Source organism: Oryza brachyantha, chromosome 2 (genome assembly GCF_000231095.2).
Source record: "Oryza brachyantha chromosome 2, ObraRS2, whole genome shotgun sequence".
Classification (NCBI taxonomy): Eukaryota; Viridiplantae; Streptophyta; class Magnoliopsida; order Poales; family Poaceae; genus Oryza; species Oryza brachyantha.
In genome coordinates this window covers 24046512-24071552 of record NC_023164.2, presented here as the reverse complement: position 1 = coordinate 24071552, position 25041 = coordinate 24046512, and the positions used below count along the sequence as shown (strand labels likewise).

Sequence of the window (25041 nt, the reverse complement as noted above, 5' to 3'; positions counted from 1 at the left end):
TTTATGGTAGTACCAGAAAAGCTGTTGGAATTCTGATAGAAAGAAGGAAAATGTGTTTACGTTGGTTAATGGTAGTAGCAGAAAAGCTGTTGCTTCCAAATCACACGATTTTCTTGTAGAGATATGGGGCCATGGAAGGTTGCATGTATCGCCGGTTTAATGACAACAATAAAACAAACAAACAAACAGCACGTCCATGAATACTAACAAGGTTACAATATTTACAGCAGCTCTGAGAAAACTCGCTTGAGAAAGGCAAGTTTCCAGCACTCCTACAGTCCTACACGATCCTGTGCACTAAAATTCCCTCAACTTTACGGGGGGGAAAACTGTACAGATGTAATATTCGCAGATTCAGCAATTCAACGACCACCAAATCACCATCGACAAATTCCTGGTTTTTCAGTACGGCAGAGGGCGAGCGTCTCTTCGTATTTGGAAGGATAGACGAAACCCCACAGCTGCATTGTGAAAGAAGAAAAAAGAACAGCAATTGCATATCTGCCTCCCTGATTCAATATAATTACATTCAACCAAAATTGAGATACCTCAACGTCTTTTACAGCGAAGTCCGGGGAATGAGATAAACACATGTTGTTAAAAGTCTCTGAACTGGAACTTGAACCACTCAACCTGAAAAAGGGTAACCCAGAAGAGAGAAGATGAGGGAACTAACGACTTAAGCCAACAGAAGTAATATATTTGAAGGCATAAAAGACATGGTTAGGAGGAGGGAGATTACAGGTCGGAATCTAGATAAAGTGCGAAATGACCTCCCCCTCCTAGTGCCAAATAGTCAGTGGAGCACACTGTGAAATAGTTATTAGCACCTGCAATACCAGAAATGCATGCTCAGGAGCTCTACTAAATGTAGTCTTTGCTGCTTGTTGTTTCCATAAGCCAAATGATTCTTAGTCATAACATATTCAGCAACTTGATCCGTCAGAATTTTGTATAAGTGTGCTAGATTGCTGGTGCTTTATATTGAACAAATAATAATAATAGGTCACTGCTGCACAGAGAAATGCATCTAGTAGCCTGGAATGGAACAAAATATTTTGGCAGGTTTTGATGTTCTTATGCAAAGACTATGAAAATAGATAAAGTAAATATTACCAGTTGGCCGATATACACTAGGATTGCTGTGTAAATTAGTGAAAACAAAGCAGCTATTGCTCCCCTGTAATATTAACTTTCCATCATAATCCACAAAAGGTGATTAAATAAAAAAGTTGTTATCAGAATGTGTAGGTGGAACCTGATATTTCTTTGCAGTGGTTGGTTGCAATGGAACCTCAACTAAACCGCCAAAAACTGCACCTTCTTTATCCCCAACTACCTGTTAAGAGAGAATAATAATAGTGAACACTAAATTTTGAAGAAGAAGAAAACTGAATTAACATGAGCTGAAATTATGAAGACTGCTATTTCAACCATAAAGTTTTATTGGAACAAAGTGTTACACAATATCACCAACGTAATAATCTTTGGAACTACAATAAATATCACACTGGTTGCTGGCCTTCAAGTATTACCTCCATTCCACATTATAAGACTTTCTGGTCTTGCCTAGATTTATTTATGTGTTAATGAATCTAGACACATATACAAAACATATGCATTGATACATGGGTGAATCTAGGGAAACCCAGAAAGTATTTATGATATGGAACGGATGCAGTACCAATTAAACTGTAACAAATCAAACAGCTTCAAGCTACATAAGAAGAATACCAAAAGAGAGTAACCAGGGCAAAGCATGCTCCTTCTGTATAAAGTAGATAAAGATATTCCGTGCCTCCATGTGCTGGACAATTGTGAATGAAACCATTAGACATTAGCAAATGCATATAGTGATTACCATATTAAATAACAGACATGTTTTAAACCTGTATAGCAAGACCCAGTTCATTCCTTTGGCAAGAACAGGAAAAGAGGCATAAAGATTGGATCTCGTCACTTCTGATAAAAGAACAGATGGCTCTGACATAGCAGGCAAATTAATGAAGGAAGCAACTTCCTTTGATTCTTCAAGCTCCAATACAGGTGAAACTGATTCAACATGATCTACCACCTCTCTGTCAATCTTAGGCTCAACATTTTGTTTGAATCCACCAATTCTAGCCGCTTTGTTAATGATTTTTCCAATGGAATGTTTTCCTCTACTTAGAAGCCCGGACTTTCCCTTTTTTGACTTCGCCATTGGCATTAAAGTTGGGTATCCCAATTCCCCATCCTGATCAGGAATTACCTCCATTGAATCCTTACTAGACCCAGATGGTGAAAGGAATGAGATCAAGAATGCTCTAAAGGAAGATGTGTCAGGGCCATCGGGGATGTCAGAATTTTGCTCAGAGTCTTTATCGTCCTCTGATTTTTCTTCGCATTTGTCCACCTCCTACAACAACCAAATAACTTGAGATGTGAACTTACTGGAAATTAACGACAGCCCTAGATACAATCTGGCACCAAACACATGTAGTAACAGTTTGTTTCAAACAATCAACAATGTGCAAAATCCTTAAAACTATAACTGATTGCAAGGGGTACATCAACAAAGACCATAGATAAACAACTGAGATGGAATTATTTCCTTCTCTAGACTAGCAGAAGTCCCCAATAAGAACAATTTTCAGGTAGCATGGTAATACAGGTAGACTGGTGACCTGACTTTACTCTTGCAGCTACAACTATATCACCATGAAAAAAACAACTGTTTTGTAGATTACACTCAGAGTGCATAGAGCTAGCATTCCTGCCAAAAGCAGAATTTTCCAGCACGAAATCAAACAAATTCCAAGTGTGCTCTGAAGAATGCAGCGGTTACGTTTCAGTCATATCAAAGCAAAAATATCCCCAAATCAAGAAGTGCGCTATCTATCAGCATGCTCCAATTCTGCTGTCACTCGTTCCGAACGTGGCATAACCCCAGAAAACTACACAAAGACATGAAGATACTTCAGCAACCCACACAAAACCCTAGCGAAGGCGTCCCTGCGGTCGAAATCACTCCAAACCATGCCGATCTCTCTACCGGCAGCACCCGATTCAGCCCCGGACGCGCTAATTTAGGACGCGAGCCGCAACCGATCACAATTCGATACGGGATGCAAACACTGCAAGTGGGGACGGTAGAGATGGTGGGGGGAGAAGAGAGGGATCTCGGGTCTCACGGGGAGTGGCGAGGATGGCTCGCGCTCGGAGATGGGGTTGAGGATGACGGTGGTGAGGTCGGACACGAAGTGCGCGGCCTTGCTTCCCAGGGACGACGGCAGGTACCCCATCCGCGCCCGCGCCACGTACGCCTCCGCCTATCTATTTCCGGAGGCCGCCTCTCCCGGAGCCTCCTCCTCGCGGCCGCTAAGTTTAGGACGCGACGCGACGCGCGCGCGAGCGAGACCGCGTCGCCCGAGGCTTCCCCGGCGGGGATTCCTCTGCCGGTGGGCGGGAGATCGGATGGGGGAGACGGCGGAGTGGTGGTTGCAGGAGGGAGGAGCCGACGACCCGAGCCTTCGACTGGGTAAGCCACGCCTGTGCCGTTTGGTGGCAAACACAACTGACAAAAGATTGGATTATGCCGGGTCACTTGCAAGTTGCAGTAAGTTCATTCGTACTAAAATAAATTCATCAGTCCAATTCAAGCCTTTATAGTTTATTAAATTGAATTTTAGAGTTAGTTAGAGAACTCCGTTACTCCAACTCCTGTACGAAACCTAAGATTTTGGATTTCTGAATTGTTGGATTTTTTATAACAATTATTTAATGGTACAAATAAAAGAATTAATTAATGTAAAGGTAACATTTTGCTTTAGAATAATCATGTGATATTTTTTATATAGAAAATATTTTGTACAAAACACATTCTTAAGGCGTTCTGGAATTGTGCACACGAATATTCCAAAATCTGCACAACTCCGTGTGTTTCTTCTCCTCGGCGGATGGTTGGTGAGCAGGTGGAGGAAGCCGCAGAGGAGAGAAGTTTTTTTATTTTTTAAATCTTTTTAATAAATAATTTTATTACTAAACCTACGGAAAAAATATTTCCACCGTATGAACCTTTTGGTCACGCTGCCAATATTGACGTTGCGAAATGACTTGCCACATCATGCCACGCTGACTAGGTTGCGTGACAGGGTTGTTTTGCCACGTCACCAACAATGGTGTGGTCAAAAAGTTCGGTTTTTGAAAAAAAAATGATCTGATGGATTAGTAATAAAACTACTTGTTAAAAATGTTTATTTAATAAAAGAATTTTCAGAGGAGATGGCTCCGTTCAGCAACAAGGGAGGAGATTTTGATCTGTTTAGTTCGCAAAAAGAAAATTTTTAAACACGAATAAAAAAACAAATTTTATAGCTCGTCTGAAAACCGCGGGGCGAATCTTTTGAGCATAATTAATCCATCATTAGCATATGTAGGTCACTGTAGCACTTATGACTAATTATGGACTAATTAGGCTCAAAAGATTCGTCTCACGATTTTTTTCCCTACCTGTGTAATTAGTTTATCAATGTTTAATGCTTTATCTAGATGTTCAAAGATTCGATGTGATGTTTTTAAAAAAAAAATTAAGAACTAAACATGCCCATAAATTTTGGGACAGTACAAATTATTATTTATGGGACAGTACAAATTATTCAAGCAGAGGGGGCACCTGACACACAACTTACAGGTAACTACAAATGCCGCGGGACGAATCTTTTGAGCATAATTAATTCATCATTAGCACATGTAGATCACTGTAGCACTTATGGCTAATTATGGACTAATTAGGCTTAAAAGATTCGTCTCACGATTTTTTTTCTCTAACTATATAATTAGTTTATCAATGTTTAATGCTTTTTCTAGATGTTCAAAGATTCGATATGATATTTTTAAGAAAAAAATTGAGAACTAAACATGCCCATAAATTTTGGAACAGTACAAATTATTCAAGCAGAGGGGGCCCCTGACACACAACTTACAGGTAACTACAAATGCCGAAGATGAGCAAAAACTACTGTAGTTTCTATTCGGTATTTCGGTATCACATCTCTGAACAAGTGAACAGCAAGCGTGCTATTACATTACATCTAGTACTAGTATGCAAGTACTGTGTAGTCTGTATATACAATGCATACCGGAAGTCCGGAACCGATAAAAAATTTTGCCGGGCCTAGAATACTGATCTATCACGCATGTGTAGTCAAAAACCACATTGCATTGCATCAGAAACTACGTTTTTTTTCAGGGTACAGTACAACGGGGTTTGCAATTCAGGGACCGATTCCGAGCGCCGAATCAGGTGGAGATTTATGATGGGGCGGTTTCTGGAGGAGCAGCTGTGCCACCGAGCGATCCATAGGGTTCATCTGAACTTCTCTCCACCTGTTTGATTTGAACATGTCAGGAATTGCACTTTACACACTCAGTTGTCAGCACTTCGAGTGGCTAGCTGGAGAGAGCGATATCTCGAAGCATAATTGAAGATCACATCAAACCGTACCTCTCTGAAACTGATGGTTCCATCGTTCCAAGCCGGTTGAGAGTCTCTGCTGTACTAGCAACGCAATGCCTCTGCTCAACACGGTTGGCCAGTCGATACAGGGCATCTCTTATGCAAGCTTTGGATGCCACGTCCAACTGCAAAGTAAATTGGAAGGATGCAAGCGTTAAATGATTATCATGGGCTAAGATGAAGCCTATCAACCTGAATGATAACTACTAATTGCATTTTCAGAAATTACAGAAGAATGCAGCATAATTAGAAGGGTTGCAGTCTTGCAGAAGGGTGTTTTAAGTTTCTGGTAGTATACCTGATTCATGCCTTCCTGAAGCTTATGGAAGCCAAGATCCTTAACTGGCACAGCTTCTAGAATCAACGGTGAACAAGGGTTCACACATAAGTCTACTGAATTCTTTCCTTTCGAAAAAAATTGCAAGTCTGCACTTTTCACAACATCGTCACCTGCAAAGCCTTCAGGAAACTGGTGTGTTTGTGTCAAAGTGGCGTTATTCAGATGTTCCGGTTGTTCATATGCTGTCAATGGAGGGAAATACATCTCTAGTGGATTTCCAGCCATTATGTCAAGGATCATGTCTGGAGTTCCATTCAATGGATCATGTGAGTTCTTTATCGAAAGAGGATAAGTTGCAACTAGATCTGGCGCTGAGTAAGTAGATGAAGATACAGTTTCGTTATTGCACATGATGCTTGATGCTGCTGTTGTGGCTAGCATTTCCTGATTTGAGCCAAAGATAGCCTCTAGTCCCTCACAGCAATTTACGCGTTCCACGCTTGTTACATTGTCAAATGGGCAGAAAACATCAGCATCTGAATGCTGTGAAAACTGCTCGATTTCCCCGGAAGAACAGGCAAGTGCCTCATGATTCAAAGATGTCAAACTTCTTTCGTTGCTGGATGTTTGTTGTATGTTGATGGGATTTGCCGTATTAATCTGCAGAAAGTGAAAGAAAAGTTAACAAGTTCCTATATGGAACCAAGATTTTTTTGAGGAAAGTTATGATCTGGAGATGTGTTGCATATTGAAGAGGCCAAAGATCTCGACTCTCCGCATGACAAGAGAAGCTATCATACCATGGGGAAGAAATCCTTGGCATCATCTAACCTATAAAATTGAGGGGAAAACAATTAGAAAGATCAAGGTTTTGGCAGTACCTGATCAAGGAACAATGCTTCAGTACTAGTAGTATCGGAAACTGAAACTGATGATAATATAGACTTAGTTGTGCTCTCATTTGAAACGGTTGACAAATTGGTATTGTCAAAGAGACAGCTGCTTGGTACTATCTGGGCATCTGGTAAGCAAACTGAAGACGACAGTGGATCCTCAAAGTGATTACTTACCATCTCAAACGTGGATTCGAAACTTCTTCAGAAAAATGAAAGAAAAAATTTCAAGATTCACATAAAGGACTCAGCTGCTGATCGATGGTAAACATAGATGCTGGAGGCAGCAATAGATTACCTCAGATTTGCTTCGAAGTCATCCAAGTTGGCCAGTTCAGACCAATCACAGTATAACAAATCTTTTCCTTTGTTCGGGTGTTCATCCTGCATAGTTTTACCTTCTGTTGAAGGAACGCCTGAAAAATTGCTAATACTGACATATTCATCAGCATCAAATATGTGTGGCTCTGTACCTGAATGCATTTGATAGACAGAGTCTTAGACTAGAACTAGCCACCATAAAAGCTCCATCATCAAAAAAGAAAGATATAGACAAGGTAAAGTACTTTTTGGAACAGTGTAAGTTTGTGGATAACTGCTTCTTTTTCCGCTGGAAACATTGATGGATCTACTGTCACTGTGGGCAATATTGTTTCTGATGCCACCGCCCTGTGTAGGTCTTGACTTTGTCGAAAAGCCAGCTGGGCTGATCCTTGATTTGTCATGGCCTTGAAGTAGCATGGTGTGGTCATTCATCAGAGCAAAGTCATTCATCACAACGTAGGCGACCTGAGAAACAAGAGCGGTTAATCTTAGGCAAAAATAAAATCTAGAACGTTACAGTTCAACCGTATGTACAATGATCAGTTGCAGTACAGAAAAATTCAAAATGAAAGTCAGTAGCATCAACTCAGGCAATACAAGCTACTGATCTACACAAAATACATACTAGTCTCGATCCAATAATTGGTTGATTCCGTACATGAACCTCAAGCATAGCAGCCAAACTATAACCAAAACAAAGTGCATCTATCTGCGGATCAAACAACCCGGAGAAACAAAGCAAGCAGCATACACTACGAAAAGCCAGAAAGCTGAAAATGAAGCGAGCTGAAGAGCAGTCACCTCATCGCAAGGATCAAACCTCCATCTCCTCTCCACCGACGCGTGCATTACTGATCCAACCAAACAGCACAAGCACCTCAACCAAAGGAGCACGGGAGACGGGCACAGAGCACACGGGAGGAGAAGATCAGGAGAAGAAAAGCAAGCGTACTGGTCGATCGAGCAGCAAGCAATGCAAGTAGCCAAGAAGAACCCCAAAAAAGAAGAACTGTACACGGCTATTCGGCGAGGAGTAGGGGGCGCAAGTGCTAGTGGTCCTTTATATCGTCATCCTCGCTGTTGCGCGCGCCTAACCTCCCCGATCGGGCAAAGCTTAGCCATACCAGCCTCGGCTCCGCGGGAGCGAGCGAGTGGCTGCTTAGGCTACGCGACGAGACGCATCGGCGCCGGCCGAACCACTACGCTGGGGTGAAAGGGAGTTAGGCGCGGGGCCAAGTGCGCGCCAGAACGGCTGTCCGTCCGGACTGGGAGCTAGAGATGGGGATGGATCGAAGCGGCGAAGACTCTTCGCCCTCTGTCCCGGAAGGGAAACGGTGGCCGAACCGCGCGGCGACGTGACGCCGGGGGAGGGCACCAGTAACGGAGCGGATTGGGGAGAGGGAGGGGCTGACTCGCTCCCCACCACCGGCTCCGGCTAACGTGCGGCACCGACGACTCGGAAGCGTCACGTCACGTCGCGTCGCGTCTGTCTCGGCCGTGTCACGTTCGGACTTGTAAGGACTTAGTTTAGTTTCCAAAAAACATCATATCAAATTTTTGGACATCTAAATAAAAGATTAAATATAGATAAATAAAAAACTAATTACACAGTTACGGAATAAATCTTGAGACGAATCTTTTGAGCCTAATTAATCCATGATTAGCCATGAGTGCTACAGTAACCAACATGTGCTAATGACGGATTAATTAGGCTCAAAAGATTCGTCTCGCGGTTTCTAGACTAGCCGTGAAATTCGTTTTTTCATTCGTGTCCGAAAACCCCTTCCGACATTTAATCAAACATAGACACTTCTCATAAAAATTTTATCAATCTAAACACACACCCCTAGCTATCGGCTTCTTTCTTTTCCCCGGTTTTTCGCCGTCGCGTGCTGCACTGCTGCTGCCACGGACCACGGTGCACTAGAGGCGGGAACCGGCTCTTCGCGCCTTTTCGTGACAACGGCAAAGTTGGCGGTGGCCGGTGGCGGTGAAGCATGACGCGTCCTCGTGTGATGGGTGGGATGCGTGATGGCGTCGGAGGTTTGCGTCGACGCACTCGCGGCCCGTCTTTATTTTTTTTCCCGTGGTGACGAAATTTCACGTGACAATTCACGAATGGGTTAGTACGCACACTAACAGACCGGCGCGTGGGTAATAATCCGGGATTGTGATCACTGTTGCTAGGGGCATTTAACATTTTGCCACTCTTATCTTATGGATGTTCATAACATATTTGCTACCGGACCATATTGCTGCTACCAGACCATATGTCATAGGTTGATGAGGTCCACGTGTCATAAACTGTGAGTGGTTTATTTTGACCACTTGTAAGAGTGACAAAAGGTTAAATTTCTCATATTGCCGGAGTGGGAAGGAGATGTTTGCAGTGAACACGGATAGATTGGCCCTAACCCATAGTGGTGATTGAACGATATACTTGTAAATAAAAATAATTTATAAAGAAAATATTTATGTTTATATTTATATTCTTAACGATATAAAAAATAATGTTGAAAATAAATTTCGGTAAAAAACTCCAAAACATATTCTAAATTTAAGGTTAAAAAATTTAAATTTTGAATAAGCGAAAAATGTTGGTGGCATACTCGTATGTCAGCTGTTATTATTGTAACGGTAAAAAAGTGTCTTCTATGGATACACAGTGGTTTGATGCACATATTGTGTTTTAGGTAGAGATTCAAAACTGTAGCAATAGTTTTTCTTTTTTTTTGGGGGGGGGCACAGAAAAAAATCAGTGTATCAGCTGTTGATTGAAGCCATGATAATAGATCTGATGGTGCAGATCACTTTCCAATGCGTTAATGCATGAGACGCCAAAGGATCCAGTTGACACTACACTGGACTTGACACATAAAAAGCTACATCTTGTTATTGTTTATAATGGATGATTTTATTGATCTCGATCAATTATATTAAGATGATGTAGCTATAATTATGATGCACACGGCCAAGCAGCTTGTTAGTGGCAATAAGGAGCGACTGGCTGATTGTGTGTCTGCGTGCGCACTGTACGAGTCAACAACGCGTATTACGCTATATAGCAAAGGCTAGAATTCTTCAAGCTTTTGTTGTCCGGGTTATACAAACAACATTACTACGGAGTACTTAGCACGCAAAAGCGATATTCGTGTCAAATGGCAACATCCCGTTCCAGTTCAAGCCTTACCAAATCCTAATAATCATCGAAACCGGATATAAAGCGATGACGCAAGAGCAGTGACGTACGTGCAAAACGATCATCGCGCTAACCCCCCCCCCCCCCCCCCCCCCCCGGTGTTCCAGGTTGTGTCTGAACAACCTGAAACGGGACGTCCAAGAAAATTAACCCGAGGAGAAGACGACGGTGCAAGCACGGGACATATTAATGTTTCTTCCGTTTGCCACTCCACCGCCATACCGCGCGTGTACGTACGTATTGTATGGTTTATGGTTTTCCATTTGTTTGAGTTGTTCGAACTTAATTAGAAGGGAAACGTCGGCGTGTGCTTTCTGGGGTGGGGTGGCCGGGTTGGCGATATAGGTAAAGGCTGTTAGGATCGTTGCGTACTTGCGTTGCTGCGTGGCGCATTGCGTTCCTACGAGCGTTTGCGTGCGCCTCTGCTCTGCATCCGTCGATGGTTAAAGACTTAAAGTTAGGCGTGCTATAAGAAAACGGCGTGTAACCATCAGCCTAAGGCCACCTCTAGATAATATACTATCTCAAGCAAGACAATTTTTCCAGTGGTCTTGCTCTTAGCAAATAACTCATAATACAAATAACCATATAATTTATTTTCACTTCACATTAAAATATATGCAAGAGACTATCTCTTGATTAAGAGATAGTTTTTATCTCTCTTCTATTAAAAATTATATAATATATCTTATAAATAGCTTATAGATAGTCTAAGGCCTTGTTTAGTTCCCAAAACTTTTTCCAAAACATCACATCGAATCTTTGGACATCTAAATAAAGCATTAAATATACATGAACAATAAAACTAATTACACAGTTATAGGGAAAATCGTAAGATGAATCTTTTGATTCTAATTAGGGCGTGATTAGCCATAAGTGCTACAGTAACCAACATATGTTAATAATGGATTAATTAGACTCAAAAGATTCGTCTCGTGGTTTTCAGGCGGAATCTGAAATTTGTTTTACAATTAGACTACGTTTAATACTTTAAATGTGTGTCAAGAACTTGATGTGATGTTTTTTTTAAAAAAAATTACAAACCAAACAGGCCTAAATAAGCTGGTGTCCCAATCACATTATTACAACCGGCCCTAATACGGTGGATTACATTTTCATAATTTAATAGCCGTGCTGCCACCCTCACCATGCATTCAAGTAGTCATTTATCACCACCAAAAGCACCCTAGGGAGGTCACACATGGCTGTGCTTCGACGGTCTTCGTCACCAACTAATCCACGTAAAGATAAAGCTAAATAAATTCGTCATCAAGGGCTCGCGTGGCTGACAGGGCCTGTACAAACGGTAAGACAATGGTCTTTACGTATATATCTAGATTAGATTAATCATCTCAGTTAAATTAATCTTTCTACGTAACATCGTTTGCTCAAGAAAACTTTATTACCGTCTCTTCGTTTTACTGTTTATACGCATGCTCCTAAACAGCATGTAATCGTATTTTACATAAAAAAACTTCATGTATTAGTTATGTACAACAAATACAGAATATAATATAAAAAATTGATGTATTAAATATGATACAAACAAAATTTATTATTGATTTATCTGTTTAATTGTCGGTGGCCAGGGTTTTGTATAGAATGTTGTACCGGCAGTGGAATTTAAACCCTTGATTGGATGTCATATCATTTGTTACATGTTATCCAAATATCCAAATAGTTATCAATTTTTTTAAAAAAACATGAAGATAGATTAATATAAGATATATCAATACACAAACATGCAGTTTAAATATGACTTCTATAATCCATAAAAAATAACAAATATTACTGTGATTATATATATACTATTCAGAGTTTAATTTGTTATTTTTGTTATGGATGGTAGAAGTCATATTTGAACTTACATATTTATGTAGTGATATATCTAATATTAATTCATCTTTATATTTTTTTCAATTTTTTAATGACTATTTAAATATCATGCGATAAATGAACATCTCGCGAGAGGGTTTAAAATATTTTCCTGGTTGCACCTGCCCGGGCACGACTCAGGCCCAAGTTGCCCACAATGGTCTCGGGCATGGACACGTACTGAAATCACGGGTCCCAGAAGCCAACCTCCACCGCGCGACGCTGTCGCCACCGTCGCCGACCGCTTCGCGCGCGACCACGTACGCTTCGGTGCCGAGCGCCCGAGACTTTCCTCGAACTCTTCCCTGCCGCATAAAAGCAATTCGAGCAACTCGCCTCACCGCCGCGTCGCACGGAGGCATAGGGGGCAAGAGCCGAAGAGGGAGCGAGAGACCGTGATCGAATCGCTGCACCGACCAATGGCGACGCTCACCGTCCCCGCCGCCGTCCCGCCCGTCGTCGAGGACTGCGAGCAGCTCCACAAGGCGTTCAAAGGTCACGCTCCGCCCCGTCGGCGAATGAATCCTCCTCCGTGCGCGGGGTCGGATTGGTGCTGTACGTGCTGACGGCGATCTGCTTTCTCTGGTCCGCTGCAGGGTGGGGCACGGACGAGAAGCTGATCATCTCCATCCTCGCCCACCGCGACGCGGCGCAGCGCCGCGCGATCCGCCGGGCCTACACCGAGGCGCACGGTGAGGAGCTGCTCCGCGCCCTCAACGACGAGATCCACGGCAAATTCGAGGTGACGCGCCCGCCGATCTAGCGCGAATAAACCAACCCCCCCCCCCCCCCCACCACCACCACCACCCCCCCTACTTCCCCCTCCGTCTGAATCCTGGTCCGGTTCGTGCTCATGCGGCGGCTGGCCTCTGTCAGAGGGCGGTGATCCTGTGGACGCTGGACCCGGCGGAGCGGGACGCGGTGCTGGCGAACGAGGAGGCGAGGAAGTGGCACCCCGGGGGCCGCGCGCTGGTCGAGGTCGCGTGCGCGCGCACGCCATCGCAGCTCTTCGCGGTGAAGCAGGCGTACCACGAGCGCTTCAAGAGGTCGCTCGAGGAGGACGTCGCGGCGCACGTCACCGGCGACTTCCGTAAGGTGATGACCCGTAATCTATCATCTACCGCGTACTTGAAATTCTGATAGATCGATATCTCTGCCAAAATCACAAAAAAGAAAAACATGAATTTACACTTACTGCTATGCTTCTCAGGCTTCAGTATGTTAACGTGAGGATTTTTATTTACCATCAAGACAGTAGGCTTTTTTATTTTTTTTGAAGCAAGGCCGGAATGATCCGGTGTTTATATTAAGTAAGAAGTGAAGAAATGTACAAGATCACCAAAGGGTGAGATTGAGAAGCAGGCTCGGCCTGCCAGGACAAAGAAGAGAGAAAAAGCTACAAGCTGTCGTAGGGGGGCTTGTATGAACTGATTAAGACAATATTCTCGCTAAATCTTTCGCTCCACAGAAAACCCAAGTTCACATTCGTCTTTGATCCTGTTCAGAAGTTGTAGTGTTTGCATCTCTTCTCCATTGAATACTTGACTATTCCGTTCACACCAAATCTCCCAGGAAACAAGAATATGCAATGTCTTCATTCCTTTGTTTGCTCTCTTATCCCCGATTTGTGTCCTCATCTGCCACCGGTCCAAGAGTGGTTGCTCGGGGTCATATGCCTGTCCAGTTGCAGTTCGTTGAGACCGCCAGCCTTGTCCATATATCACGCAGGAAGGTGCAGTCTTTGAAAAGGTGTTGTGATGTTTCTAGGTTCCTGTAGCATAATTGACAAAAGTAGTTATTTGTCCATCCTCTGATTTGTACTCTATCAGTTGTTCACAGTTTATTTTGCATCAAGAGCCACAAAAAGTATTTGCATTTTGCTGGTGCCCAGGCCTTCCAAAAGGTATTATTATCCAGTGATCCCATCCTGCCATTGAATTGCGCCATATATGCTGATCTGCCCGTGTATCTGCCCCCGGTTTTCCACTGCCATGTAATTCCATCCTCCCTTGTGTAAGGGAGATGTGTGCGTTCCACAGTTGCTTATTAGACTCAGCACATGTTGGTCATCCATCAAGGCCTCCCGCACAGATACGGACTTTCTCTTGGATTGGTTGTACAAGGTCTGTGCTAGGTCCTTGAGGGGCTTGTTCACAATCCAGCTCAATTCCGAGAATTTGGCTCTCCTTCCATCGCCAATTGTTACTCTTGTCGCAGCCGCAAAGAGCTTTTAAAGATAGTAGACTTAATTATACGGGATCAATGTTTACACCTTTGCGCCAATACTTCTTGCACTCTTCCTACTATATTCAACAAAATTGGCACACCTGTTGCCGGTTCGTTAAAAAAAATAGCTTCTTGCACTTATGGTTAGTACTATATTGTATTGTGAATAACTGAAGATTGAAGATGACTTCCTTTGCCAGGGATCTAATCATCTTTTCAAATTGACTCTAGTATACTGCAATTACACCTTTCTTTAACTTTGTGTGGGCGTTGATGAATGGTAAGGTAGTTCTTAGATGATCATATATGAGAAGATAATGGAGTTGCTAATTGTGTGAGATGAGATATTGGTTTACTTCCAACCCCATTTTTTTTGCTTATTATAAGCATAACAAAATGACTAATTAATGATTACAAAATAAATTATGGATATAACTTTTATATACCTTAATGATCTAAAAGCAATGACTGAAAAATAAATTGTGATTAAAAGACTCCAAAATCAACTTTAAATTTAAGTTTTAAAATTCAAATTTAGTCTATAAGCATAAGCATAAGCGAAAAGATAAAGAGTCTTCATTTGACTCGTTCTCTATACTAGAATATGGCTATCACTTCAGCTTAGGTTGACTGGACCATTTTATTGCTGTGCTATAAAATTTGTGAAATACTAGATTACATATATTAGTGGTACAAAAGAACAACTTAATTACCAATTTGATCCTCTTTATTTCTTTCTTGCAGCTTTTGGTGCCTCTTGTGACTGCATATCGTTATGATGGCCCAGAGGTTAACACATCGTTGGCACATTCTGAAGCCAAAATACTCCATGAGAAAATCCATGACAAGGCTTACAGTGATGATGAGATCATCAGGGTTCTCACCACAAGGAGCAAAGCACAGCTACTCGCAACATTCAATAGTTACAATGATCAGTTCAGTCATCCAATCACTAAGGTAATAAAAGCATGCTATTGCCGTTTATTTTTCTGTTAAAGAACATTTTACTTAATTACCACTCATTATCCATTATACTTAAGAGTTCAGACAGACACCCAGCAAGGCAAAAATGATAACATGTCAATTAAAACTTGAATCGAAATGGTTCATTCGGTAGCAATACCATTGTTTGCACTGAACATATTTTCTTTTTTGAAATGAACACTGAACATATTTTCGGAATGGAAATTAGTACACATTGCTAGAAGAGTAAATTGTTCACAGTTTGGTGACAAATTGTTTACTGTTCCATAATGTTATTTGTTGACCCGGTCCTTTTCTGAAACTCTTCTAACAGACTGTGGTACACTGACAGGATCTCAAAGCTGATCCCAAGGACGAGTTCCTTGGAACACTAAGGGCGATCATAAGATGCTTCACTTGCCCTGACAGATACTTTGAGAAAGTCATTCGGTTGGCTCTGGGAGGAATGGGCACAGACGAGGACTCTCTTACAAGAGTCATAACTACTCGTGCCGAGGTAGATCTGAAGCTGATAAAGGAGGCCTACCAGAAGAGAAACAGTGTCCCGTTGGAGCGAGCTGTTGCTAAAGATACAACTAGAGACTACGAGGATATTCTCCTTGCCCTCCTGGGAGCAGAGTGAAGCATATATCAGCACCATCTCGTCTGATCCTCCTTGGTTTGATCGTATAAATAAATCTGCATAGAACTGTGTTGTGTTTTGTTGCCTCTGAGTGATATAAGTGAGCTTCTCTGCACAACAGTGCTCATACAATAAAATCTGTCATGTGTCATGCATCTGAGCTGCTTCAGATACTCGAGTATTGGTTCATTATCAAGTGTTGCTTTGCTCGGGGAATTGATTCAGATTGTGTTCAGGAAAATATACCCACATCCATTGTTCGGGAACCGGCATCCATAAATTGGCAGAGAATGGTTGCAGACGCTAGTCACGCTACTTACATAGAAGACCATGGAATCGTGGAAACAAACAGTTCTTCAGTAAGAGACAAGAATCTCATGTTATATTCAACTCACGACGTAACCAGATGACGATAATCCGATGGCCCTTTTCCGGCGTAGATTGTATGGGCTGTCAATTCTCGCGAGAGACTAGTTATAACGTAGTGACTTGATACGTACGTCTCTTACATGGTTCATGTATCAGGACTGGACTTGACTTCGGGGGATTATCATAAGGTGGCAACCTGAGTAGCGTGGGATTGAGATTATCTGTCTTAAAAACATGTTATTCTTGTTACTGATATATTGCCCTATGATTTGTTGTGTCCATATGTCAGTGAATCACGTAATTTAAAGATAGCAGATAGATGAACCTGTTACAATAATAAGCATATAGGACAGTTGTTACTTGTAAGCTATAACCTCCTCCAGAAAACTGTCAGCTTATCATGCTCTTGTGCTCCAGCTCTTCCTAGTTGAGCATTAGATGGTAGCTACCCGGAACATTCCTATGAATCCTATCATCGTTTCGCCAGCATACTTATTAATATCTACATATTCTCCCGTCAAAAGAAGAAAAATAAAAAACTAGAAGAAAAAGAAAACTTCTCCGATCCACATGTCACTATGTCAGCGACGGTTTTACTTTTTCTGTTTTTAACATGTCCGCACAATGCTGTCGCTCGTGACGATGGTTCAACATTCACGTCAGCAATCGATTCAAGATACTGAATATTGACAGTTATGTCAATTCCTAGCAGTTGAACATCCGGTGTTTTCTACCCCTAAAAGAACACTGACATAATTGCTAAACCAGTTGTGTCCATCATGCAATTCTTTCCTGAAAGTAAACACTGACATTGCCGCTAAACCAACCTTAACCATCATGTAAGTAAAGTAAACAGAGTCCAAACAAGACAACCAAGAATTAACTGAGATTACATGAGTGTGTTGCATAATTTTTGCGGAAGCTTGTGTACCAGCGCTATCACTTCTTTCAAGGATGTTGTAACTTGCGAACACTAACCCGAACATACATGAGCAGAAAGAAAGTACTATCAATTACGAAAGCCTTACCGAAGTATCGTCTTGCCTTCCATTGATCAGTCCAATACTTTTTAGTTGGACAAATCGGGCCACGAGTCGAACTCCGGCGACCCAAGGTCCGGCAGCCCATCGAACACTCCGGGCGGCGAGCACTGCTGCAGCTGCGCGGCCGGGACACTAGCAGCTGATGCGTCCGAGCTGTGCCCGTGCACCGCACCACCACTTCCGCCGTCGCACCCATGCGCCGCGGCCAATTGGTGGGCCGCGTGCACGGGGACCCTACGCGGCAGCGGCCGGAAGATCGCGGCCGCCGGGAAGCCGGTGAGCTCCTGCACCATGGCGCGGAAGTTGGACACGTCGGTCGCGACCACGGTGGTCGACGAGCGGCGCGACGTCGACGGCCGCGCCGCCGTCGCGTGCCTCTTCTTGGCGGCGCGCTGAGGCAGCTGCGGGGCCGCGGAACCGGCGGCGTGTGCTTGGCCAGGCGCCGCCGGCGGGTGCAGCTTCCCGATGGCGTGGTGCTCAGGGCGCCCCGTGACGACTCCGATGCATGGCTGGTACTTGGCAACGAACGGCGTATGCGTCGGCACCGTGCGCTCGTGGTCGCACGAGTACATTGGCTTCTCGCGACAGAGGCTTCAGGGTCGCACGGAATTGATAGTGTGTGCCCGTGTAGGTTTGCCAGTGGAATGGCTGCGGTTGATGGTTACATATATATACTTACTGGAATTTTACTGCCTGAAGTGTGGATTTTGAACTTTTACCTCCACGGTAATCCTCTTGCCCTTTACTATTATTGTGTGTTTTTCTAACTATTAAATATTGTATATTTTAAAAAAGTTTCTCAACGTCTCATCTTCATAGATATAAAGATGTAGATATTCAATTTTACTGTAGTTAATGTTATTGCTTATACATTAAATAATTATTAAAAAATCAGATAATCTTTTATATTTTGGTAAAAAACAGCTAATTACACCGAGCAAATCAAACAATCGAGTTCGGGTTGTTTTGACTTCGACTAGGAATCCGTACATGGCGAAGTCATCCTTATCCTAGTTCTTCCTATACTTGTGCACGTCCAGGCGTGATCCGTGATCGTCAGTTAAAACAAGGAGGGTATTCCACAAGCCAATGTGTGGGCAGATCAAACAGTTGAGCGGCGTCGCGAAATGGCGTGCGATCGCTAGCTTTCTTTTTTTTTTTCCGGCAGGTCAAGTAGGACGGACCGCTCCTCTGCCTCTGCCTCCGCGACTATGCATGCGGCACGTTTTGCTTTTCCCGGTAGATTAACTTCTGTTCACGATTAGGCTTGTTTGGAGAGTTTCTCTTAGCTACAACTTTTTTCAGAAGCTACCCCAAACGATACACAGTTTCTAAGAATCTATAGTTACAGATTATGTAAAATGAATTAAGAATCTGGAGAAGCTGGGTTTAGTAGTTTTTTTAGATTCTCAGAAGCTGCTTCTCAGAATCTAAAACTTCTCCAAACAGGGTCTAAAGCAACCCTAAATTTCTGTTGCACTCGATATAGTTCACTGGCCATTATTTCTAGATACTGGATTTGATCAGGAAGGAAACTCATCAGATGGTTTGCGCCGTGCGTTCCATGCTGTTCCTGACCATCCACGTACGCTACCGATTCAATTCCCAACCGGAATTCCTGTAGTCAAGCTCACGCCAACAATTTCGCGATCACGAATATATCACGGTCGCCAGATATTTCTGCAGAGAAGAGCATCCACTGTTGTCGAACTCCCGTGCTAGCAGAAACCCGCTTCAGATGAGAGTGAGTACACACAGCACTGTCATCCCAGCAAGCACAGCTTCCATTACGTTGACACATGGAAGAATCGTGTTGGGATTTATCATCCGGACGCACGCGCTAAGCTCGACTGACGACTTCTAACTAAATGCCAAAGGAGATGGCGTAACGTAACCACGTATACAATGTCACACAATGATATTCATCCTATTCTATATTATAAATTTTTTTAGCATTATCTTGATTTATATATGTGGTAATAAATCTAGACATAATGTTATATATATATTGATATATGAATAAATTTAGAAAAACGTGTAGTATAAAACGAAGTAAATCTCGTAAAGACCAAAACCATGAGGGTGTGGATTTGTTCTCCTCCTTATTTAAGTAAAATCTAATTGTCCTTCTTATTTAATTAAAATCTAATGGCCAATTCTGCTATCGGTTTAGTCAAACAAAAAAAAAAAGGTCCAGGAGGGTGTATTTGTACGACACGCGTCATACAGTGCGCTCGTGACATGACGTCGTTGCGTCAACACCGTTGAACTCTCGCTCCGTTGATTAAGCATGGGGATAATTAATCAATTAACGCATATCTACACACTTAAAAGCAGCTGCTGCTTACTCTCCCCCTGTTCAGAAAAAAACCAATTATTCGATTTTTTGCCCAGCGTTTGACCATCCGTTTTATTTGAAAAATTTATAGAAAATTAAAAAAAATTAGTTACACGTAAAGTACTATTTATGATTTATCATCTAATAAAAAAATATCAATCGTAAAAAATTTGAATAAGACGAAGAGTTAAAGATTATAAATAAAAAATAAAAAAATGATTTATTTTGAGACGAAGGGATTACATGCTGGTACATATTTGAGGCGGTATTTTAGTGCAGCAAACGTGATAGCAGTCACGTGTCGTAGAGAAGTCATGCACGTGCGAGTGCGACGGTCAGCTTGCGACAGAAGGCGGCACAGATGTGCCTACTGCAGGCTGGAACCTAGCTTTATCACCAAGGTAAGTGCTCCTTAATACTAGTACCTCTGTTACCTCCGTCTCTTCATTTTTTTAATATAATATTTTGACTCTTTATTTTATTTAATATTTTTATTATTACTAGATGGAATACTTTATGTATAACTAATTTTTTAAAGTTTCTTTTATATTTTTTTCAAATAAGACGAATGGTCAAATTTTGCACACAAAAATTAAAAAATAAAGTTATTATGGGATGGAGGTGGTATTTTTTAAAAATATCGCTGGTTTATGAAATCAAATCGCTTTATTCCAATAGATGGATAAGAATAGCCATGCTGAAGTGAGTCAGTCAGCAGGCAAGCTGATTGCAATCAATGCACGAAGACTCACAAGGCATAGCTCACAAGTATATGCTCCGTTAAATATAGTAATATAGTTATTATTAGTACTAATTACTAAAACTGTGAGTTTAACTGCTTAAGTGTATGCCCAATGAATAATAATACTACCTGAGTTGAGTTGACTGAATTTCTACACCAATACAGAACACCCAATTCGTTGTCGTACTTCCCTCTTCCTGGGCTCGAGGCCCTGCCGCTCCAGCTGACCAATTTTTGGGCCAACTAAGTATGGCGTGTGCCCTCCATAATCTGTTCCGGCCTAAATAAATATATCAATCCCCTTCCGGCACAACTGAATATGGCCCGCGGCAGTGCATGTAAAGTGTTGACACGATCACTCTATTTGGGCCAGAAAATCTAGGCCTGTCAAGTCTGCCATAGAAAAGGAGTACGGTTGGCTGGTTGAACTTGAACAAGCCCATCTGCCCAAGCATGGTGGCCACCACCCGAACCACACCCACGGTCCCACCGTTCGGTTCGCGTCGATAGACAGCTCCAGATTGCATCGTTGTAAGTTTGTAACCAGAGCAACGCTGCTCCTGGGGGGCGGACGGAGGATAAAAAATAACTGGAGTTATCTATCTATAACTCATATAATAGCTATAATTTTTAAGTGAAATTCATCTTATTATAACTTATAAAAACTCTGATATGTTATCATTTTTTATTAAAGTTGGGGTACATAAGTCATACTACCGCGAATATACCTAAGGAGTACAAATTTTAACTAGGGTCCAGTGCCCATCATACATACGGTAAATCCTCCCTGCTGCTCATCACTGAATTGATACTGATACGGTAGTTGGGAAATGGATTCTAATCCATGAGGGATGTTTTCTCGTTTTTACGTGCAATCTAAATAGTTGCTCCATCCGTTTTATATTTTAAGATTTTCTAAGTTTATCTTAATCCATCCACACACACATATATATATATATATATATATATAATACATATGTCTAGATTACGCAAATGAATTACATAAGCATAGAAAGTCTTATAACATGTAACAGTGGGAATGTAAAAGATAAGAAGGTTTAATAAGATATAGATTAATATGTGGTATGTCAATACCCGTTAAAATTTGACATCTACTCACCCCGTCAAATAAAAAATAAACCTAGTAATAGATGTGACTCAACCTAATACAACGAATCTAGACAGACGAATGCCCAGATTTATAATACTAAAATTGTCGTATCTAATACTAGGTAATGTTTTTATGGGATGGAGAAAGTATAAATTATAACCAAAGAAACAAACGAAACTCGGGTTATTATCCGTAGTACTTGTAAAATCAAATTTGGTATTGCATGTTTATGTTACGATATATCACAAGTCAATTTATCTTATATATTTGTTTGTATTTGTTTTCTTAATACATGCAGCAAAACAAGAGGATGCCCTGTTTAAGGGTTTAAAATACTTTCTCATTAGGTGCACGCTTAGGTAGCGGCAACTTGAGATGATGAGATAGGACGGTCTAGATCTTCTGGCCCGAAGGTCCTGTTTGAGAACATTAAGACTCTGATATGGAAAGGCTGAGTTTTACCGCTCCTGAATTCTAGTTTATTTTTTAATTGTACAACTACAATATTAGAATCTGAGTAATAATTTGGATTGTTTAAATGAGCTAGAGATTTTTGGTGACTGTAGCTGCGAGAAGATTCCAACAATGCCTAGTTCTTCGATTTGGACGTCTCCTGACTCCTAGTCATCGAACCGTACGACAGAGATACCGACAGAAGTGAGATTGGCATTTCTTATAAGAAAACGCTTTTCGATCGCGCTCAGCTACTGTTGCAGGGTCAGGTTCACCAAACTGGCAGGGGAAAGATTAGAGAGGGCCTTCGTGGATGGTTAACTATACTTAATTTCATGGCGCATTTCTGATCGATCTAGGGACCATTCCAGCGTTCGTTCACATGCCCTTCAATCCAAATGGGTACGCGCAACTGGCCAGTATTGTATTGTCGGTATCAGCCACAAACAAACACCGGGGTTGTTAGCTCTGACGAACCAGCAGCCATATCAGTGTGAAATGCTGAAAATCCGATGATGTTACATGGCAACGATTTATATCACAGCAATCTGCCGTCACACCATGCAATGATGCGAGACAACGTTGACCACAGAGAATGGCTTGTTCGTGCCGGCTGCTTTGCCAACTAATTTCCCTGAACAATGGGAGACCGACCCGCTAGCTGCTTCGCCAACTAACACGCCATACGCTATTATTAGTGAGGTGGTATCCATGTTTAGCACGTCGAACACGTTTTGGAGCACACCCATCACGTCGTCGGTGCATGCGAATGTACGCGCACATAAATACAGGATCCAGCGAAATAAACTTGTAGGAGTTTTACGGTAAACACAGATGAATTCCTTCGAAATTCCTGTGTAATTGTTCCAAACCGAATGTATCCAATGGAGCTAGCGCAAAATCGCCAACACGAACCCAAGGCCAGATTGCTCAGTCGTGCCTGCATTGCATGGTTTGATCTGGTCCAAATTTTGCCAGCGAGCCAACACGTTAGTGGTCAACCGGCAGCGCCACAAGTTGGAATTTTTTTGGTACTACTCCGTGAAAAGCAGGAGGGAGCATGTATAGCTGTTGTTACCTGTCTTCTTTCTGATCAGAATTTGCCTGATAGTTGACAAGCTGATCATAGCTTTCCAGTTGCCACCAGTTTAAGAGCGAAGAACAACAAGCACATCTCTAAAACAAAATGGGAAAACCAGTGAAGTCCGGCTACTTTCATGGAGGAAACAACCCATGCTGCACCAACATTTTGATCCACGTCGCTGATATAAGAACTCTCTATTAGTAAAATATGTCATGAGGTTACACACATGTTCATGCTTGATACTCTACTAACTTTTTCTTTGGTAGTTACCTAAATTTGTTTTTTTAAAAAACAATCATTTTTGGAGCCTTGGATTGATCAGAGCAACAACTAGATGTAACAGCCCTTCACCATACTTCACCTCCTAAATCCTAATTTCTAATCATCCAACGATCTTGTCACTCTACTCGATCAACCTCTGTCCTTGCACTGACTCTGTTTCATACTGTGTAAGGTGTTTTAGTTTTTTTTTTTAAAATCTGAAGTCAAACTTTCCTATATGAAATTTATTTCAGTCCAACAAAAAGTAACTCGAGATACCGGTACCTCGTGGACTTGCGGTACCAAATCATTTCTGATCGTTGGATCTAATAATACATATCCTACTCAGCTAGATCCAATGGTAGGAAACGATTTGGTACTGTACTTTTTGTTACCTCATACTTTTTATTACTTTTTGTTGGACTGAAGCAAACCCCCCACACACACACACACACATATATATATATATATATATATATATATATATATATATATATATATATATATATATATATATATATATATATATATAATACTAGCATCTACCACCATCCCATTGTTTCGCTTATGTTTTTTCTCATAGAGTAAACTTTAAATTTTAAACCTAATTTTGAGGTTGATTTCGTAGTTTTCTCATCGTATGGAATTAGCTTCTGAATACATAAAAGTTTCAACCATAAATTATTTCTCATTCGCTAATAAATCGTTTCCTTTTTTTCTCAAAAAGCGAAACAACGAAAATCATAGTATTGTAAAGGTCATATTTTTTCCATAAACTTAATTTAACTTAAGAAATGCTTCAACCAAAAAACTAAAACATCTATGAATTAGATATCAAGTGGTCCCATTTTTGCGGTATTCTCTCGAAGAAACTGGTTTCATTGTCGCACACGTTCAGCATTTTTCTCCAGAGACAAAAACAAAATATAGTTCACAATTCAACACAGTGACACATTAAATAAAACCAAGACATTCGACCTAACCAAGCAGTTCCCATTATGAATGCCCCAACCTAACCATGGTCCAGGAATTCCATATCTACTCCAACTCTCCAACAACAAAAAGGAAAACAGAGGAAGCATAAGCAAGTTCAATAGCCCGGCCAACTAGTGCCTTTAATTTATCTATAGTTAAATTAATAGCTAACTTATATAATAGTTACATACAAAACATTAATACATGGTCCCACATATCATACATATACGGTGTCTTGGAGCCCGTACTGTAGTTAGATACAAATTAGTAGTCCACTCTCTTATCTCTTCTCTTTTATCTTATTAAAATATATTTATAGCTGACTTATAGTCTACTATTTTACCTGCTCTAATAGAACTTGCCCAAAATGGCCCACAGGATGAATTGAAAAAGGTACTACATCCGTCCCTAAATATTTAACGCCGTTGACTTTTTTATATGAGTTTGACTATTCGTCTTATTAAAAAAATTTATCAAATATGTAAAGCTATATATATAAATAAATATATATTTAACAATACACAAAATGATATAAAAGTAATTAATAATTAAGTAAATTTTTTGAATAAGACAAACAATCAAACATGTATAAAAAAGATAACGGTGTCAAACACTTAGGGAGTACAAATGGAGGGAGTACAAGAGTGTAAATGTAATATTCCCCGTTTAAAATCCCCTCTGTTCCAAATATTCCCACCCCGCAACTTCGCCACCCCGCCGTTCGTTGCCAGCCAGGAGCCAACGGCCGCCACGCGCTCGCCGCTC

General features: G+C 41.5%; 4 protein-coding genes across 5 annotated transcripts; 1 reads left to right on the top strand and 3 right to left on the bottom strand.

Annotated features, from left to right (window-relative positions):
* Positions 1-89: 89 nt before the first annotated feature.
* Positions 90-3540, bottom strand: LOC102708965 (nuclear receptor coactivator 7-like). The gene is made up of 8 exons (XM_006647853.3): positions 3174-3540; positions 1890-2398; positions 1735-1807; positions 1259-1339; positions 1117-1180; positions 743-830; positions 549-633; positions 90-461 (listed from the first exon to the last, which is right to left on the bottom strand). Exons 1-8 carry the CDS (start codon positions 3282-3284, stop codon positions 378-380), a joined length of 1095 nt encoding a protein of 364 aa, XP_006647916.1. The 5' UTR covers positions 3285-3540; the 3' UTR covers positions 90-377.
* Positions 3541-4878: 1338 nt separating this feature from the next.
* LOC102708495 (protein LNK1) lies at positions 4879-8052 on the bottom strand. Of its 2 annotated transcripts, none has more exons than XM_006647851.3 (7): positions 7796-8052; positions 7237-7459; positions 6969-7143; positions 6659-6872; positions 5796-6437; positions 5486-5622; positions 4879-5367 (listed from the first exon to the last, which is right to left on the bottom strand). In XM_006647851.3, exons 1-7 carry the CDS (start codon positions 7841-7843, stop codon positions 5256-5258), a joined length of 1551 nt encoding a protein of 516 aa, XP_006647914.1. In that variant the 5' UTR covers positions 7844-8052; the 3' UTR covers positions 4879-5255. The 2 variants fall into 2 exon arrangements, with proteins under 2 accessions (XP_006647914.1, XP_006647915.1); XM_006647852.3 differs by lacking the exon at positions 6659-6872 and adding an exon at positions 6578-6608 and having other exon boundaries at positions 4880-5367; positions 7796-8043.
* A 4341-nt stretch (positions 8053-12393) lies between these two features.
* Positions 12394-16092, top strand: LOC102708213 (annexin D7-like). Its single transcript, XM_040520677.1, has 5 exons — positions 12394-12563; positions 12665-12810; positions 12945-13163; positions 15039-15251; positions 15610-16092. The coding sequence occupies exons 1-5, from the start codon at positions 12488-12490 to the stop codon at positions 15898-15900; spliced, it is 945 nt and encodes a 314-aa protein (XP_040376611.1). The 5' UTR covers positions 12394-12487; the 3' UTR covers positions 15901-16092.
* A 705-nt stretch (positions 16093-16797) lies between these two features.
* LOC102708777 lies at positions 16798-17926 on the bottom strand. The gene has a single exon (XM_040520678.1). It carries the CDS (start codon positions 17882-17884, stop codon positions 17339-17341), a length of 546 nt encoding a protein of 181 aa, XP_040376612.1. The 5' UTR covers positions 17885-17926; the 3' UTR covers positions 16798-17338.
* Positions 17927-25041: the final 7115 nt, after the last annotated feature.

Bases quoted from the DNA above. Each gene is read 5' to 3' on its own strand.
- LOC102708965 (XM_006647853.3), bottom strand. From the start codon at position 3,284: ATGGGGTACCTGCCGTCGTCCCTGGGAAGCAAGGCCGCGCACTTCGTG. The intron at 1,808-1,889 runs GTTTAAAACATG...ACAATTGTCCAG, and splicing joins AACTGGGTCTTGCTATACAG to CACATGGAGGCACGGAATAT. The intron at 634-742 runs GTAATCTCCCTC...ACCCTTTTTCAG, and splicing joins CTTTATCTAGATTCCGACCT to GTTGAGTGGTTCAAGTTCCA.
- LOC102708495 (XM_006647851.3), bottom strand. From the start codon at position 7,843: ATGCACGCGTCGGTGGAGAGGAGATGGAGGTTTGATCCTTGCGATGAG. The intron at 5,623-5,795 runs GTATACTACCAG...TTTACTTTGCAG, and splicing joins TTCAGGAAGGCATGAATCAG to TTGGACGTGGCATCCAAAGC. The intron at 5,368-5,485 runs GTACGGTTTGAT...CAAATCAAACAG, and splicing joins GAACCATCAGTTTCAGAGAG to GTGGAGAGAAGTTCAGATGA.
- LOC102708213 (XM_040520677.1), top strand. From the start codon at position 12,488: ATGGCGACGCTCACCGTCCCCGCCGCCGTCCCGCCCGTCGTCGAGGAC. The intron at 12,564-12,664 runs GTCACGCTCCGC...GGTCCGCTGCAG, and splicing joins GCTCCACAAGGCGTTCAAAG to GGTGGGGCACGGACGAGAAG. The intron at 13,164-15,038 runs GTGATGACCCGT...TCTTTCTTGCAG, and splicing joins TCACCGGCGACTTCCGTAAG to CTTTTGGTGCCTCTTGTGAC.
- LOC102708777 (XM_040520678.1), bottom strand. From the start codon at position 17,884: ATGTACTCGTGCGACCACGAGCGCACGGTGCCGACGCATACGCCGTTC.